This window comes from Filicampus tigris, chromosome 16 (assembly GCF_054856515.1).
Source record: "Filicampus tigris isolate MCC_2025a chromosome 16, RoL_Ftig_1.0, whole genome shotgun sequence".
Lineage (NCBI taxonomy): Eukaryota > Metazoa > Chordata > Actinopteri > Syngnathiformes > Syngnathidae > Filicampus > Filicampus tigris.
In genome coordinates this window covers 13,062,249-13,080,417 of record NC_141232.1, presented here as the reverse complement: position 1 = coordinate 13,080,417, position 18,169 = coordinate 13,062,249, and the positions used below count along the sequence as shown (strand labels likewise).

Genomic DNA, 18,169 nt, shown 5'->3' with positions numbered 1-18,169 from the left:
GGACCAGGTCAAGAAAATAGTGTCTTTGGGTAAAATAGGAAGAAGATTATGTACATGTTCGCTGAATTTAAACATAAACCTGTCTGCCTCGATTGCCTGTAGACCAGATATCAGTCATGTAAGATTTCAACCTACTGTAAATTGCCTCTACAACACTAACTCAAAAGTACACAAAAAGCATTTTTTCCACAAGAATCAATGACAGCTCGTTTGGAGCGCATGAGGAGTTACTAAATTTGTGTCCGCCAAAAACATGGATATGTTTCAACACTTAATAGAGTTAAAAACGCATATGGTGGCTTAATTGCACAAGTGGCTGTTGTGACGGATGGCTGAAGCTATTTTTTGTTTGCCTCAAAGCCTACGTATTTGTGGAGTGGATCTTTTATATGCATGTGTGCATTAGAATATATTCAACTACACTTCTGTCCATTTGTTTAAAAAAGAACATATGCACATATTTTGTCCCAATTTAAAATTGCATTTTTGTCATACATATGGTTAAGAAGTATGCTGTCCTATGCCCTGGGTGCACTGACGAATAATTGCTCCCCTCCCTCGGCATCTGAATCCGGTATTGTAAAAGGTGTACTGAGTGTTACTTTTAGGTCCAAATCAGATTACACATGATAAAATAAGCCACTGTCCTGAAAATGTCCACCATGTTTGTCATGCAGAGATAGAACAGAAATTAAAACATTGATATGTTATCCTGGATATCGATTCCAATATCGGAAAGGTGGTATTGGAGTATCAATATTCTAATATCGATCCATCCTATTCTAGTGTGTACAACATCAGCAGATACTGGAACATTAAAGATGAGAGTGTGTGAGAGTGGGCAGATCATTCTGTAGGTGTCTAAGTGACAGCCAGAGCTCGAGTGTGTCTTTGGAGGTGTGCCACACACAGAGGCTTCTCTTCACCAGTAAGTATCACATTTGACCGAGAGCTTTGTTTGTGTTATAATTGCTTTTTAAGTGCAATTTAATATTTCTTTAAAGTATATAGCTTTACTGCGTGGTAGTTCCAAATAATGTTGTGGTGATGCTAATAATAGCTGGGTCTGATTAAAACAACAATAACAACAACTCATTAAAATTATGATTTCCAGAGTTTGACCATGGTCAGATTAGATATCCTGATTAGATGTCCTTCCTACAGAATATGATCCGTACGTAAAATGTCATGTTATTTATTCAATTCACTATTCTGAATTTCTTTTTACTCTTTAAGATAATTTTGACATGTACATTTGCACAACATTAGCTATATTTTTGTATCAAGTATTGTTTCATTCAAGTGGAAGTGTTAGAATATATAAAGTCAGTTACATGACTTAAAAAAAAACACAAAAAAAAACCTCTCCATCCTCAACATACACTGAATTTGATTGAGCGGGAAATCCATCAACGTACGCCCTGCTGCTTTCTCTGTGTTGTTTTTCTTTGAAAGATCACCCTGTGAAATAATGGATCTAATGGAGTTGGAGGACATGGGCAGTGGCTGCGAAGATGATAGCTGTGGCCTTGCATCAGGCTTTCTGGAGGACTGTTCCAACCAAGATTGCAATTGGAATCAACCTATGTTTGGATTCACGGAGCTAGGTTTGTATTTGTACCAGTAAAAAAATCAAACATAGGAATTATGTCCAAGTTATTTGGAAATATTGTAAACATATTTTATTATGATGCAGTTGTATGGTATATCAGTGCAAACTACAGCCATAAAATATTGTTAAAGTAATGTTTATCAGGTGATCCGAGTTCTGAAACACAAATTTGTACGCAAGTCAGAACATGCCGTAATCTATCATCAACCTACGCCAGGTGTGTCAAAGTCATTTTTGTTGCGGGCCACATCATTGATATGGTTTCTCTCAGGGGGCATTATGACTGTGAGCCCATATAAATCAATATACGATCACCTTTTATTGTCATGTATAACAAAAAACTGATGAATAATTAGCTTTGAAATCAAAAGCCAGAAAACAATTCTTTGGTCAACTATTTTTCAATGTACTTTATAAGTGGGATTTGTAGCCAAATATGTTAGTGTTAATAAAAATGAAGGCAATTAGCAAATTTTGGCATTTTAGCAAGAAACATGAAGTCACATGATTTGCCTTCACGGACTACAGAAAATTACGTGGTGGGCCAGGAAAAAATTCTATGAAAAGCCACTCTACGCAGACGGAAATAGTGAGACAGTTCTTGGTTCGAGTAGTTGAATGCAATCAAGAGCACAGGTGGAATCTCTCATCCCTGCCAGTAGGCTGCACAACCAATGTGAAAATTAAAACCTCCCTGGAAGACATAAGGTGAGATAACAAGTTACAGATGTGATGTGTCATGAGTGTGTAAAAAAAGTGTTTTATTTTTAGCTGTTTTTTTTTTTTTCTAATACGAGAATAGCTCAATGGAAACCAGGACTGCAAATATCCAACATTGTGAAGGGCTCCTGAGTCAGGGGCCATGACCGTCTGAATCCATCTGTACAATAAGAACCAAAATAACTGACCCAAAGAGGCCTCTCTTTTCATTTATAGTGGGCGTGACTATCATCTACATTCCCGTGCTGCTCCTTGGTCTCCTAGGAAATGTCCTAACAATTCTAGTGGTTTGGCTACGTCCACACATGAGAAGTTCTACTTACTTGTACCTGAGTAGCATGGCTGTCAGTGATCTGATGATACTCCTGCTGCTACCGCTGGATCTCTATAAGGTACTTCTTCTTCATGTATGTAAGCTAAACATGTTTTCCTTTCCTGAAAGCAGCTGCACTGTTAAAATAGACATACATCAGGCAATCAAATGCAAAACATTGGCCTGAAAGTCCATTAAAGCCTGACCATGTGCTGGAGGAATCTTCGTTTTTGTCTTTATGATCTTAAACAACAGTTCATTTGAAGCTAATAACCATTTAACTCATTCACTGCCATTGACATATTTATTCGTCATTTCACAGTCCAGTCATTCAATCCCAGGAATTTATTTATACATATATTTTTTTGAATTTCAAATGTTAGAGTAAAAGAGGGTCTGAAAATGTCTGGCAGTGAATTAGTTAATTTGGAAAATGTGTTTTGTCAATGATGATTTTACTACTATGTACTGTATGCCGGTGTGGATTTTTTTTTTTTTTTTTTTTACTGAAACACCTTCTTAAAAAAAAGTTTCAAACTAATTACAGTAAAATCTCTAGTCTTAACATATCACACAAAGAACCGACACACATGCAAACATGTGAAGAGATATCAGAGTGATTATTTTATGATGCACAAGACAAATGATAGCAACGGTGACTATCACTCAGCATGTTAACACATACATGATTTCTGGAGTAACTTGTTCGCCTTGATTGGTAAATGAGTGTAAACTGTCTATGAAACAAAGGAAACTCATAACATTACATCCAGATTTTGTCTCATCATCATGTGTTTGGCCCTTTTGCTCTGGAATGTCATCTAATTATATTTGCATGGGTGTGTAAATGATCAGTAAAGTTCAGAAACATTCTTTTGGGGTGTTAAAGACATTTTAACATATTTAACATATCTAAAATTGGACATGTTTAATTCATAGAAAATGTGTATCATGCAGCCCTGAAAGGATACAAAGGGAAAAAAAAAACGTTTTATTGTGAGCATGTTTTTTGGGGGGGGCGTGGGTGGCAATTTGGGAAAAACAGTGACCGTGTCACTTTCTCTCACAGCTATGGAGGCCCAGACCCTGGCCCTTAGGAGACCTTGCCTGTAAGATGACCATGTTTCTCTCTGAGTGTTGCACCTTCTGCACCATCCTGCACATCACCTTCCTCTCACTGGAGAGATATGTGGCAGTCTGCTGGCCAATTGTAGCAAAGACGTTGGTAACACGCCGCAGAACCAGGACTCTCATTGGCTGCCTGTGGTTGGGTGCAGCAGTCAGTGCAGCACCTGTGTTGGTGATGGTTGGGGTTGAGGAAGTCGGACAAGAAGATCTCAGGGTCAGTGGTTGGAGGGAGAATGCAAGGTGGGTGGGCGAGGTTGGAGAACCAGTTGGCTTTACATTGGATGAAGGAAGACGTGTGTCATCGTCATTTGAGGGAGAAGTGGATGAGCCAAAATGGGGAGAAAAAACGAGGCAGAGTGATAGAGCCAGAGAGTGGAAATTGCTTGATGAGAAAGAAGAAGGAATGGAAGCAATAGGCGAGCAGAACAATAAACACGGAGGTAAAATAAAAAACGAAAAACGAGAGGACGTCAAGCAAGTTTATGGAAGTCAGCAAAACAAGATGAAAGAAGACGAAGGAGGGGGAGGGGAGGCAAGTGTTGCTCGACACGGGACTGACAGAAAAGAGTGCCGTTGCACACAATACGCCATTTCCTCTGGCCTGCTGTCAGCCATGATGATTCTATCCAATCTGTACTTCCTGGTACCGGTCTGCATCCTTGCGGTGGTCTACGGTATGATTGGAAGGACACTTTGGCTACGTCCTCAGAGCAGCCGCAGAGACCAAAGTCATCGGCACACAGTCAAAATGCTCGGTGAGGAAAAGTCACACTTGCTCAACTAGCTCATAAGTCTCCCTATGTGGGCCAAGTTTTGTTTGTATATAGCATTGCCCCACATATTTGCAATTCGTTGAATCACCTTTTCACCAATTTTCCACACCCACTTATTTGCTATTTTTGTGCTCATACCAAAGCCCATGTCAAATTAAAGATTTCAATAACATTGTTTTCAGACAGATTCCAGTGTGAGTGCTCAATGACCAATCTGAAGCTGGGCCATGATTGGTTGTTATCTGAACCCTGAGCAACTGTGATGTCATTTTCAGTCGACAGAAGTGACAGACTGGCCACCCCCAGAGATGGCTAAAAATGGGTGGATTTTGCCGCTTAACTCATATTCCACAAACACAATATTAATCAGAATGTCGTGTTTCAACTGGTGAGCCTGCATCGAACATATTCTTGAAAAATATTAATAAGCAGGTAAATCGGCAAATTACAGTATAAAATGTGTGGACGTGTATTTGCTATGGCACCATTTTTGGGCATGTTGGTTTCCCTGTCAACAACTTGTGGACTCAAGATGCCAAGGACATCTGCTGAAGTGGGTTGAGAGGAAGCCTCATTTAGAAAAAGGTAGTGCTTTGTCACCATCTTGTGGAATCTTGGTGCCGAGGAACTACATTGAAGTGACTTGAGGAGCTCAATTTAGACAAAGGTAGTGCTTTACCACCATCTAGTAGGATTTATAGGCAATTGTAAACTTTTTCGAGCCAATAATTCTGCCAATTACCGTACTCGCTGATTGCAGGGCTCCATCCCAATCCCCTTACAGCTCTAATGACCATGTTTCCTAATACATTTCTGTGTTTCTCTGAAAAAATAATGATTGCTATGCTGTGTTGTCTTCGTTCACTGCCTCTTTTGTCCTCTCAGGAGTGATCGTAATGGCGTTTGTCCTGTGCTGGCTGCCCTTCCATGTTGATCGGACGATATTCGTTTTCTCTCTGGGCACTGGTGACCAACAGACTGTCAACACTGATGAATCTATCAACAACAAACCCAGTTGTGCACATGTAAACACAACTACTAACACCCTGCAGAGCACAACCAACCAGACACGTAACCACGCATCTTCCATGACAGGATCCAGTTTGCATGCTGTGACACCAACAGGCCAAAGCAATGACACACACTTCATTAATGGCACACACACTGACACGCATTTGTATTTTCTATATTATCTGTCGCAGTATTTGAACCTGGGCTCCTCTGTGCTCTACTACCTCAGTGCTGCTGTCAATCCTTTACTGTACAACGTTATGTCATCCAGATATAGACACGCCGTATACAGCCTCATACACACACACTCACAAAGACAGGACCAACATTTGCAGACACTTGAGACACAGCGCACAACTTGGAATTTGTAAGACATTAATTGATGCCCTCCATGTTGAAAAATGTCCCTGCTTTCTACTTGAAATAAACTTCACACATATGGATATTCAATTTTTGGATGAGATGTCAGGATAAACATAAAACGCTTGTATTCTTGATCCTTGAATCAACCAATACATTTACTGGTTTAATAATAACTGCTTTTTAAACAGTTCCTTTCTTCATGCTGTTCGCATTTTGGCATTATATATTATTATCATATTTGACATATTTTTACTTTTTATTTTAATATTTTGGAAACTTTACAGTCCATCATAAACAACAATAACAAAACTCAGATTGCTAAAGTGCAGTTTGTATGTAGAATTAATCAAATCCATAAAGCCAATGACTAAGAAATAAATGACTTTTTTCCCCTCCAGACCCAAATTACTGCAGCAGACTCATTTTGAACTGCAGTGAAACGTTTTTTAAACTGATGATTTTCATTTCTCCATTTTTATGTCTGCCACAATTCTTGTATGTAAATATCATGCATGTGTTGATGTTTTTAAAGAGTGCTAAATGTGGTGTGTGTACTCGATGTACAAATTTGACACATGGTCCGCTTCATGTCCACACATGATTTGCTGCTTATTGTATTGTATTTCCCACACCCGGATGAATTTCTTTATTTGATTCTCCCTGCCATAATAATGGCATTGTTCTTGTGTTGACGGCTTCAAAATGGTTTTCCTGAAGTTTGGAAAACAGAGCAGCCTCAGGCTAAAGGACAATTGATTGGATTGGATTTGTACACCGGGCTCTTCCTGCCATTAGTAGTTGATGTCTTGTTCGAGAGCAACAATATGAATCTATAAAATTGAGAGTGACTTCTCGGGAGAGTAGTGAAATCATTCAGCTTTATAGTTGGCTGTCACATGATGTAATACAATACATCATTTTATTACACAGAAGCTGTCAGGTACAGTATCTCACTTGTTTTTTTATGTTGCTGTTATTAAAATAACATACTATATTGTTTTTTTCCCCAATTGTCTTTGCATTGAATGTTCCACATTCATGTATAGGTTCTGTGGCTGAATAAATTAATGAAGATTCAAAGTAAATCCTTTAAGTGCCATATAAACACTCCAAATGCTTTATATATTGCTATTATATTTTGTTTTGCCTTTTGCATTGTAAGCGGACCCACACCCACACGCACACACACACATTTATAGGTAAATACGCACAACGGATTATAGCGCCTAATATTACCTTATTAAAAACATCAACTAAAGGTCAAACCAAATCAAAATATCATTAGCCCTGCCCTCTCTGTTGTGTGACAACCAATCAAGTTCAACCTTTTGGATTGGTTCTGAGTCTGCTTACATGGAAAGGCTTTTAAGCATTTATGCATACGTCCTTCGTCCTCACTAGTAAGACAATTTCAGCACACTAGTAGAATGACTATGCCTTATTAGTGACTTTTTTCCCCCCCACTATAGAAAGTCTGTACACGTACAACTGAAGCGTACTAGTAGGACAACTACATATTACTAAAACTGCACACTTGTTGACATTGGTGTGCTGCTATTACTTCTAGATCACTAGTAGAAATCTAAGTAGTTTACTAGACTGAGAATACACTGAAAAAAAATGATGGTTGAATTTACTCAATTTTATTTTGTCAAGTGCACTTGCATGGTTGCACAAAATAAAATCATCTGTATCCAGATACATTTTTAAAGTAGATGTATAGTCTGCTTAAAAAAATCTATCTGTATTCAGATGATTTTATTTTGTTTTATTTCATTTTTTTCAGTGTGTTAGTCCTTACATGGACCTTAAGATGGATATCAAAGATATTTAACAAAAGCTCAAACTGCTTTCTACATGTTGAGTTCCCATATTCCTTGTTATTTGTTGGTACAATGTATGTTATATTTATTTTTTCCCATTTGTTTTGTGCCACGTAAATGTGATTAATACATTTTTTATTGAATGCCAGCATTGTCGCTAAAACACACACCTTACACATCATACTTCACTTTTGCTGACTACTGGCTGCATGTGAATATTTAAATTCTAAATATTTATATGGTTTCGTTTTGGTACTGTAAAATCAATAAATACAACAAACATGAGTGGTGTAACTGACGCTTGACACCGCAAGATGACGCCGTGGTCAAAGTATTCATACAAGCAAAAATAGACGCTGTTGAAAATAGCTTTTTGGTTTACGTAAATTGGAACGTGTTTATTAATAGTTAAGTAATAGTATTGTCACAGCTTCAATTAAAGTCGCTGTAAAGTAATGAGGATACATGCAGACTGGGTGTGGTACCGAACTGTTAGGAAACTCTTTTCCCCCCATTTCAGTTGTCCGGATTTTTTAGGCATGGCTAAAACAAAAAAGTGCTTACTTGGGTTACTTTCCGGCAATTTTATTTATAGGTAATTTTATCTCAACAATCTCCGAATACTACAGCGCAATTAAGAGACAATACTTGGTACAACTAAAAAGGCAACATTATAAGAAAGATAATATCCGCTCAGAAAACACATTTTACTAAAGGCTTTTTTCGGGTGGTGGTGATGATATATTTACTTGGGATGGGAAATCCTAAGAATTTAGGGATTCCAATTCCATTCCACACTGCTTATCGATCTGAGCCCTTATTGATTCTCATTGGGTGAGGCATGGAATAATACAAATGCGATATCATTGATGTCATTATCATTATATACTGTATGATATGATAATACAGCTGTTTATGCATAGTTCTGTGCGATGTGTCTATCATTTTATATCCCAATATAGGTTATTTTATATCCCGAAAACAAAATCTCGATACAGTATTTTTTGTTAAAATTACATGCAATTGATTGCTATTTTCGTCCATTTTTTAAATAAAACAAAGATTTCATTTTGAAAAATTATTACATCATTATACAAATTACAATAAAACACAAATATCCAGTGGAAAAAATATAACCCGTTTTCAAGGAATATACACTGTTGTTATGTATCTCAGTGTAATCTACAATGTCGTTACTTGTTACCATACATCCAGTAGTGCCCAAAAAGGGTTACACATTAACCATATGTATGTATGTATGTATGTATGTATGTATGTATGTATGTATGTATGTATGTATGTATGTATGTAAACCGGTGACGTCATGACTCTTTTGTTAGTAAGAGGGATTGATAAGTGGAATCAACAGGCAAGCAGACAAAAGATTCCGCGAAAATTAAATACTTTTTGATTCCCATCCTTAGTATTCAGACTAATTAATAAGTGTAGGTTGTTATCTTTATAATTTCTGTGACTGAGGGTACACACTACACTAATGTACTAATAAAGATTTAAAGATTTAATCACTTAAATTCAATTAATAGCCTGTGATGTTTAATATACAATTAATTGTACTCCTCGCGGCACAACATTTGCCCCGGGAACCCTAATTTGGTACCACTTTCATCTTAAATGCTATCCATGCGTGCATCAGATGGCTCTATCCCGGTGCTCTACACTAACTGTGAGAACTTGAGAAGAAATATGCATTTTCATTTATTCTCCGCACTCTCTCCAGTTGCGTATAACATCGCATAATAATGGCGCTCAAGCAATTAGCAAAAACAAAGCAGCACTTCACAGCGCACGATACAGTGGGGAAATCAGCGATGGGCTTCTGGCCTACTGATACAAATTCAATAAAATGTTGTTGCATTTCAGTGGACCTGAACACCATTTAGCAAGACAGTATTTCAATAGAATTAAGAACTCTATTAATCTAGCATCACCTGGGTGCACTTTGGATACACACGATACATTATATATACCTCACGTGTGGGCACACATGTTTTAAAGACACTGCATAGAGGCACAAATCACCAGAAACCATTCCATTCTTTCTTCTCCTTCCGGAAGAATGCACAGAAGATTTCATTGTGTCCCCAAGCAAGTTGCTGAGAATTGCACACCATGGCAGCCTCGTCAGTGAGAGGGAGAATGCCAATGAGCATTAATTATGGAACAGTAAGGACAATGGGGGGCTATTGCATTTAGATGCTGCCCAATTACTGTGCCAATAAGATCACAGATGAAGAAAGGATTAAGGAAACACAGATCAAAGCTACAGGAGAAAGGTTTTATTCATTTTAAATCAAGAGAGAATGTCTTAATCCAGATTTCCGAAGATGGACCATCCATTTTCAATCCGGTTTGTCCTCATTAGGGTCAGAGGTGAGCAGGAGCCTTTTCCAGCTGACTTTGGGTTAGTACGTCACCTCATTTTTTCTGTTAGAGTTCACCAGGTCCGGGTGAACACCCAAGTAAACAAAAATAACCGGTAAATGCATTCACACGTTAGTTGAATAGAGTAAATAAATACAAATAAATCAAGTAAGTAAAGTAAGCAAGTAATTAAAAACCAACATATCTTCAGGGTGAATTAACAGTAGGTTTAGTGTTCCTTCTGCTGTTGTTTTTCAATATTGAAAGAATGCCAAAAAAAAAAAAAAAAAAGTGAAACCAAAATCTCTTTTGACTTAAGACCTGCATGGACTTCGCGGGCTAATTCTTGGAACTTTACATACGCAAGAAATTCATCCACCTGTTTTCAGACACTATCATAATATACTATTGTTATATTATTATAATTCTATTTTTGAACAGCCTCACGGTGACAGTGCCTATTTTGTTTAATGGCCTTACAATGTTTGAAGCGCCTGACACAGATATCCCTCATGAGACTCACACACTCAAGTGCAGTACCAACATCACTATATCACTCTGCCCTCGCGATACCACGTGCACAAAAGCTTCAGCAAGAACAAAAGTCTCGTGCAGCAAATGATTGAGTGATTTTAATTAATTTAAGTGCAAGAAAGCATCCGGTCTTGCTCGCTGGCATCATTAATCACCTGGACGGATGTCTCTTAATGTGCATGGAATCCAATTTAATATGGTATACAGTAGCTTGCATTAAAAGCTGCGGTGGTCCACACAGACATATCCATACGCAAATAATAAACACATAGTGTTGTATCAGTAGGGAGACGTTTCATAGCATGCGAGCAAATGTTGTGGCTTTTTGGTTTATTGCTACAACAGTGCTGGAAAACAACAAATATGTTACGGCTTTGTGTGAACAGTCTGTCATTAGATCATGTTAACACTGAAAGAGGAATTCAACCCAAAAATGTTCTTTACAATAATATGTTGTATGCAGCCCTGCTAGTCCAAACGCATTTTGATTACAATTGTGTTTGTGGAATATGAGTTAATAAGCAAAATCTAACCATTTTTAGCCATCACAGTGGGCGGCCATTTTGTCAATGCTGTTGACTGAAAATGACATCACCGTTGCTCAGGGTTCAGGTAACAACCAATCACAGTTAACCTGTTTTCTGAAGCTGACCCGTGATTGGTTGTTACCTGAGCCCTGAGCAACGGTAATGTCATTTTCAGTCGACAGCAACTCACAAATGGCCGCCCGCTGAGATGGCTAAAAAAAGGTGGGTTTTTCTGCTTATTTCATATTCCACAAACAAAATATTCATCAGAATATCAAGTTTAGACTACTGGGGCTGCATAGGACATGTAAAGAACATTTTTGGGTTGACTCCCTCTTTAAGTTAAAAACAAACTGTATTGGTGATGACATGTATGCTATTGAGTTAGTCTGAATTCCATTATAGGTAGCTTACTCATGATTATAATCACTACAGTCCCCAAAAGGTGCACTGAAGAGCAAAAGATGCCTTTATTTATTCGTCGAATTCTCATTCTTTCGTTCCAGTGCATTATGGATCCACACGCCTTATTGACGAGTGTAAATGAGGTTTGGTGATGAAGTACTACTCAATGTTGTCGTCTACGCTTTGAAAATAAAATAGAAAACTAATGTATCCCACAGGCATGAATAGTGATTTTTACATAAAAAACAAAGTATTGTAGATTAAAATAATGACTGTACAAGAGCCCCCCAAAAACCTGGTCAGGATTTTCTTCTAAGCGCACTTTCCTTTGTCTTTTAGCTCGATCATCTATACTGAGATGATGAATGCACACTCTTGGTCTAAGTTTCATGATCGTCGAAGAATTATCTCTCAAGAGATACTGTAAAAATGGAAGATTGGAAGCATGAAAAGAACACATCAAGCAATTAGCAAAAAGATATGATGGGAAAATGGTCTTCTGTACCATTCCAAATGCATGTTTGGTTATAATAAACAAAATGGATGAATGGCATCCAGTTTGTACAGACAAACTACAAAACCTAAAAGTTTGGTTGAGAGGTGAGGCTGTTTGTTTAACCATAGACACACTTAAATCTGGTAGAATTTGGACAAAGTGATGTAGAATGTTGAAATGAAAATGAATGAAATGATCCCATTCTTCCTTTAATTATTAACCGTATATTTTTTTATGCTAGTTACAAGACGTGTGGGATGTGTTCTTTCATTATTTAAGAAAGTCATTACATATATCTTCACACCGTATGTGTTTTATAGACATGCATCTGACATCACTTATCAACATGAATATTCCTTTTCATGTCATTTGTCCGCGTATGTTGCTCGATCATCTCGGTACAATGACTAAACACAGCAGAGGTAATGGACTTGCTGTTCTTACTCAGTGAAGCGTATCACTGCTCAGCATCATGTTGACCATCCATAGTGTGTGAGCAGTGCAATGTGCCGAAAAGACTTTGTGAACATCTCCATGTTCACAAAGTATTTTCGGCACATTTAAATGACATACAAATACAGAACAATATGAAACATATATGAAATCCACAGTAAATTTAACAATAGACAAGCTGATGACAAATGCTTCTCTACTGTTATTGTTATGCCTAACGTAGAAGCAGAGCTTCTTAGATGCGCAGTGACGCACATATAGAGGCGCGTGTGTGAGCATGTGTGCATATGTATGTGTGGTATAAATCAAACATAATATGGTTAGGTCAGGTTAAGTTCAAGGGGACATAATAAGGAAAATTAACGATTTAATTCCATACAAATAGTTGCTTTAGGTCTTTCAAGTGCCTTGCCACCATCACGTGTTAAATGAAACAGCAGAGAAAATCTTTTTTTGTCCGCCCGTTTCTGAGAAGGAAGTTGCTCAAAATGTTTAGGTAAAAATTTGCCAGTGCAAGAATCATGTGCAATCTGGACGCAGAGAGGTGAACATCTCCTTCTCGGAGTCTCGGAGCATCCAGAAGTCTTCAATAATGCCACGTTGCTAGATTTATTGCTCATCATTAAAAGCAAAAAAGGGACTAGAGAGCGAACGTTTGCCACACTGAGCAGCTGCGAATGGTAACAAATAATGTATTCTGCATTTGCATGAAACAGAACCCCTTCACAAGTTTATGCGCAATAAGACTGAAAATGACCTCTAAAATGCTGGCACTAGTTGTCGCTTGGAGATACAGATGAGGGGCTTGTGATGTCTTGTCAGAAGCTGTTCCAAGAATATGTTAGTGTCGAAATCCTCCCTATCGCTGCACACATCAGGCACAAACAAAGCAGGAATTCATCAGTCCCATTGCATTGCACCTTGCACCTTGCACCGGTGTTGTTTGCGGGCAACATTTTTTTTTTCTATCGGGGTTTTGAAAATCTTCACCTTGCTTCAAGTGGTAAATCCATCTGGATTCCAATACACGTGGAAGAAAGCAGCTGTAGAGATTAGTTGCTCTGCCGAGTGGTTGGTAATGAAGTTTAATCAACTCAATGGCAAAAAATGTCAAAAACATGGAATAAAATAATTCGATGATTTATTGTAGATGGTGATTTACAATACAGATGCACTAAAAATAAATCTAAACACAAAGCATGGAAATACACTGTACTTTAATTTATTTCTGAGTGGGACAGCACTTGGAACATCTCTTTAAAGAAGGAAATTAACCCAAACATATTTTTTTTCAAGAATAAGTTCCCAGCAGGCCCACTGGTTGGAACACGGTATTCTGATTAATATTGTGTTTGTGGAATATGAGTTAAGCAGCAAAATCCACCCGTTTTTAGCCATTTTAGCCATTTTGTCACTTCTGTCGACTGAAAATTACATCACAACTGCTCAGGGCTCAGGTAACGACCAATCACGGCTCAGGTTCAGAAAACAGGTCAGTCATCTAATTAAAGAAAATATATATATAGTTACTCCATAGTTCCATAAATCCTATGATTTTATTGGTTATGGCTATAAAATTGGGTAGAATTAAAAAGTTGCCTGTCATGCTAGCATCAGCAGTCAATCAGACCATAAGAGGTGGTAGGTAAAGTGACTCACACACACACACACACACACACACATACACACATACACACATGCAAACGCACACACACAGACACACAAAGAAGACAGAAAAAAAAAAACAGAAGCAGGATTCATTCCTCTCAGTGAGGTAAGGGAGGTGGGGAGGAGCAAGAAATGCTTTATAAAGGTGCAACCTCCTTCTGGATCAACTTACATGAAAAGCACCTTTTTGCTTATAATTCGGGCCCCTTTTACCTCGAGTTTTCCACCAGCGCCTTAAAGTGAGCATGGATGCTCGAAAGTTTGCGACTGTGATGTTGGTCGTGCTGACACAATCTCTTTGCCCACTGGGAAGTCCGCTCACTAGCCGGGAGGATGGAAGAGAGCTGTGGACCCTGGAAAACTGGCAGGTAACATTTTACAGTAACTTTTTTATTCCTAGTTCTTATTTCATTTTTTTGGTTACTTTGATACATTTACCAACACTGCATGTCATTTTCAATTAATAGGGACATATGTCCATAGCTCTATATTGTTGGTCTATTATTTGCCCAAGAAAGCCAAGCATTTCTTTTTTTTAAATAATAAAAATCACTGACATTCCATGAATGTACATTTGATCATTCTACTGTCATTTAGACCAAATTTGATATATAACTAATAACACATGTAGCAAATAATTGAATTACGTTATTGTTTAGGTTTAATGACAATTAGATGATAAATAGATTTATTATCATTCAGATAAATGAGATGCCATAGTGATCATTTTCGTTTGTAAATTAATGAATAGTCATAAACTCCCAACATTCCAAAATAAGGCATCAATGGCTGTCATAGAAGGATAATTAACAAACACTTACCTTTAAATGCAAACACTTCAAATTACCAAAAAGGTGTTTGTTGGCATAATATAATACAGGTAGACACGATTACTACACAATGTTTTGATAGGACATACAATATATCTTAATTATAATGAAGTGCTGTACTGAAGTAATGCAACAATTGTGCGCTTAGACACACTATGTTACAGTTTGGTTTTTCTTTTTACACTTTTTTCATCCCTTAGATCCATTGTGTACACTGCAATCCAGTGATCATTTACTTGGCTTTAGAGGAATTTTCAATCCTTTTTTGAAATCCTTTAACAATCTACACATTGTTACCCAAGTTCAAAACTAGACAGCTCCACTGTTATCTCTATATACAGTGCAACTGTATTAGGTTCACTTCTACTTTGGTCAGCACAATCAAATATAAATTGATCCATTGCCGACTGTGTGTATGTGCACGTGAATGCGTGTAGGACTACCCACTAGAAAGGGGGATAACCATCCGTCTGGCAGACCTCATCAAACGCTCTAAAGCACAACAGTTCCATGGCCTGATGGGAAGGAGCTTGGGTAAATAAACATAAAAGTACATAATATAATCAAAGTTAAAAAAAAAAGGATAACTGTGCTTCCAGGGGATTACATTGAGTGTCTTTTAGGTGTATTGTTTTACTGTAGCCAACTTTTACACTATGCTGTTCTTATTTTCATGCTTCCTATCTTCCAGAGGCGTCACAACCGATGAGTCTGGAGAGGAAAAGTAATAGTATTATTCATCGATATCTTCTTTACTATTCATGCTTTTCTTCTAACTATTGCTTTCTTTCTCTTAACCAGGAAATAAAGGGGAGATGTTTGTAGGACTCATGGGGAGAAGAAGTTTAGATGAAGGTAAAAATATTTGAATTCTCCGTTAAGTTTTTTAACTGCAAATCTTGTGTGTTTTTTTCCTGTTATTGTTGATGTATTTGTTGTTACCTTATTATCTGCTGCTATTGATATTAAAAACAACAAGTATCAGTTTATTCCTGTTGTGTTTTCCCAGACATGCAAGAGTGGAAATCATACTCATATTAAAGATGCAAACGAGGAGATACAGTGTGTATGTGTGTGTGTGTATGTATGTAACACATTCAATTCAGAGACACCGGTTTTTGTTTCAATTCTGTAATGTATCATTGCCATTAGTGTCTCAGTGAACCTACTGTAAGCTGTCTATCAGCAGGACATTGTGTTAACAAGATAAATGACTTGTGGTACACTGCATTGATTTGATCTTTAACCATAATATTGTACATGATTGCATTGTTTTCATTCCATCTTAATTAAAGGTTATTTGTTAAAAATGTCTTTATTCTGTGTTCTTGTTTTTAAAATGGTGCTGGTCCATCAAGACCTTGGAAATTGATCCATACAGAACATCCAGAAAATAGTTTCACCTTTTCCAAATTTTGCTGTTTCATTATCCCAAAATTGACTAAATTCATTTCCCCCCTCAAAATTATAAACGCAGCACCCTATGATATTATATATTTAAATGTATTACAAATGAAAAAAAACAAAGACATCACATGTACAGGAAATAACGTACGTATTCGCATCCTTTACGATGAAGCTCAAAATTGAGTTCAGGTGTATCCTATTTCCGCTGATCATCTTTGATACTATTCTACAGCTTGGAGTCCACCTACGCTAAATTAAGTTGCTAACATGATTTGGAAAGGCACACAATTGCTTATATAATGCTCCACACTTGACGGTGCATGTTGGCGTGCAAACCAAGCATGAGATTAAATGACTTCGCAGTAGACCTCTGACACATAGGCATGTCCCTTTGTAAAGATCTGATGGAGGGTAGAAAGATCTCTGCTGCTTGGAAGGTCCCAAAGAGCACAACGGTCTCCATTTTCCATAAATTGAAGAAGATTGGAACCACCCACATCTCTTGCTAGAGCTGGCTGTAGTCAGACAAACAGGGTGGCTAGATGCAAGCTATTCCTTAGTAAAAGGCACCTGACAACCTGCCTGGAGTTTACCAAAAGGGACATGAAAGATTCTCAGACCAAGAGAGACAAAATTCTTGGGTCTGATGAGACGAAGATTGAATTCCATGCCGTGAATACCAGATATGAAACCAGGGCGATACCGTGCAGTGAAGAATGCCGGTGGCAACATCATGCTATGGGGATGTTTTTCAGCGGCAGGATGTGAGACTAGAGTAAGGATTGAGATAAGGATGAAAGCAGCAATGCAGAAACAGCCTTAACAAAATTCTTGCTCTACAGTACTCTCGACCTCAGACTGGAGTGACGGTTCATTTTACAGCATGATAACGACCTTAATCCGACAACCAAGATATCAAAGGAGTGGATTCGGTAATTGGAATACTTAGTTTTTCTTCAATACAATTACAAACATTAAAAAAAAACGTTTCACCTTGTCATCATGGGGTGTTGTGTGTATACATTTCGAGGAAAAAAATATTATTCATTCCAGTTTGGACTAAGGGAAAAAATGTACAAAAATGTGTAGAGTGAAGCGATGTGAATACTTGCTGTTTGTACTGCATTCATCTACCAAGCTATACAAAAATATACTGGTCAACAGCAAATTTCATTCAGAGATGGCTTTACGTGTCCCTGAACATTTTTGACACTGATTTAAAAAAAAAAGTCTTTACTTTTTCTAGCACATCAGGTTTTTGAGACATTTTCATTTTTAAAAAAAAATTTGATGTGTAACAGCTTGCGCAATACTAATTTTACCATGCGTTGTAATTTGTTGTAATTTGTAGTTGTGACGCTTCAGAAAAAAAACAAAAAACACAAAAACTGTTGCTGGACCTAATCCTTAATTAAAATATATTACTAGATATATTACTGTATTACATATTACAGTATATTATGAAAACCTGATTTTCTAGAGAAAAAAACAAGTCAGATTCAGAATCAATGCAAAAAAATTAATCTAGAAAAGTTTACCTGCATCTCGGAAGCGTTGTTCAAATTTGTTGACCAGCGTTCCGTAACTTAGAATTCAAGTGGCATTAACTTGCATTAATTTCTAAAGTGCACTTACTTTCAATAGCCACTTTGAAAAATATAATAGCTGCATTAAATATTCTGTCATATCTGCACTTGTATTGAGATTGTTGCCATGGTAGCCTG

The 18,169-nt window shown here is 37.4% G+C and overlaps 2 protein-coding genes across 2 annotated transcripts; both read left to right on the top strand.

Moving 5' to 3' along the window:
- The first annotated feature begins 1,471 nt into the window (after window positions 1-1,471).
- Window positions 1,472-5,662, top strand: LOC147134822 (growth hormone secretagogue receptor type 1-like). The gene is made up of 6 exons (XM_086056169.1): window positions 1,472-1,607; window positions 2,549-2,724; window positions 3,715-4,076; window positions 4,131-4,528; window positions 5,432-5,571; window positions 5,642-5,662. Exons 1-6 carry the CDS (start codon window positions 1,472-1,474, stop codon window positions 5,660-5,662), a joined length of 1,233 nt encoding a protein of 410 aa, XP_085912295.1.
- Window positions 5,663-14,392: 8,730 nt separating this feature from the next.
- Window positions 14,393-16,348, top strand: tac4 (tachykinin precursor 4). The gene is made up of 5 exons (XM_086056127.1): window positions 14,393-14,576; window positions 15,476-15,572; window positions 15,730-15,762; window positions 15,840-15,893; window positions 16,048-16,348. Exons 1-5 carry the CDS (start codon window positions 14,454-14,456, stop codon window positions 16,077-16,079), a joined length of 339 nt encoding a protein of 112 aa, XP_085912253.1. The 5' UTR covers window positions 14,393-14,453; the 3' UTR covers window positions 16,080-16,348.
- The last annotated feature ends 1,821 nt before the right edge of the window (window positions 16,349-18,169 follow it).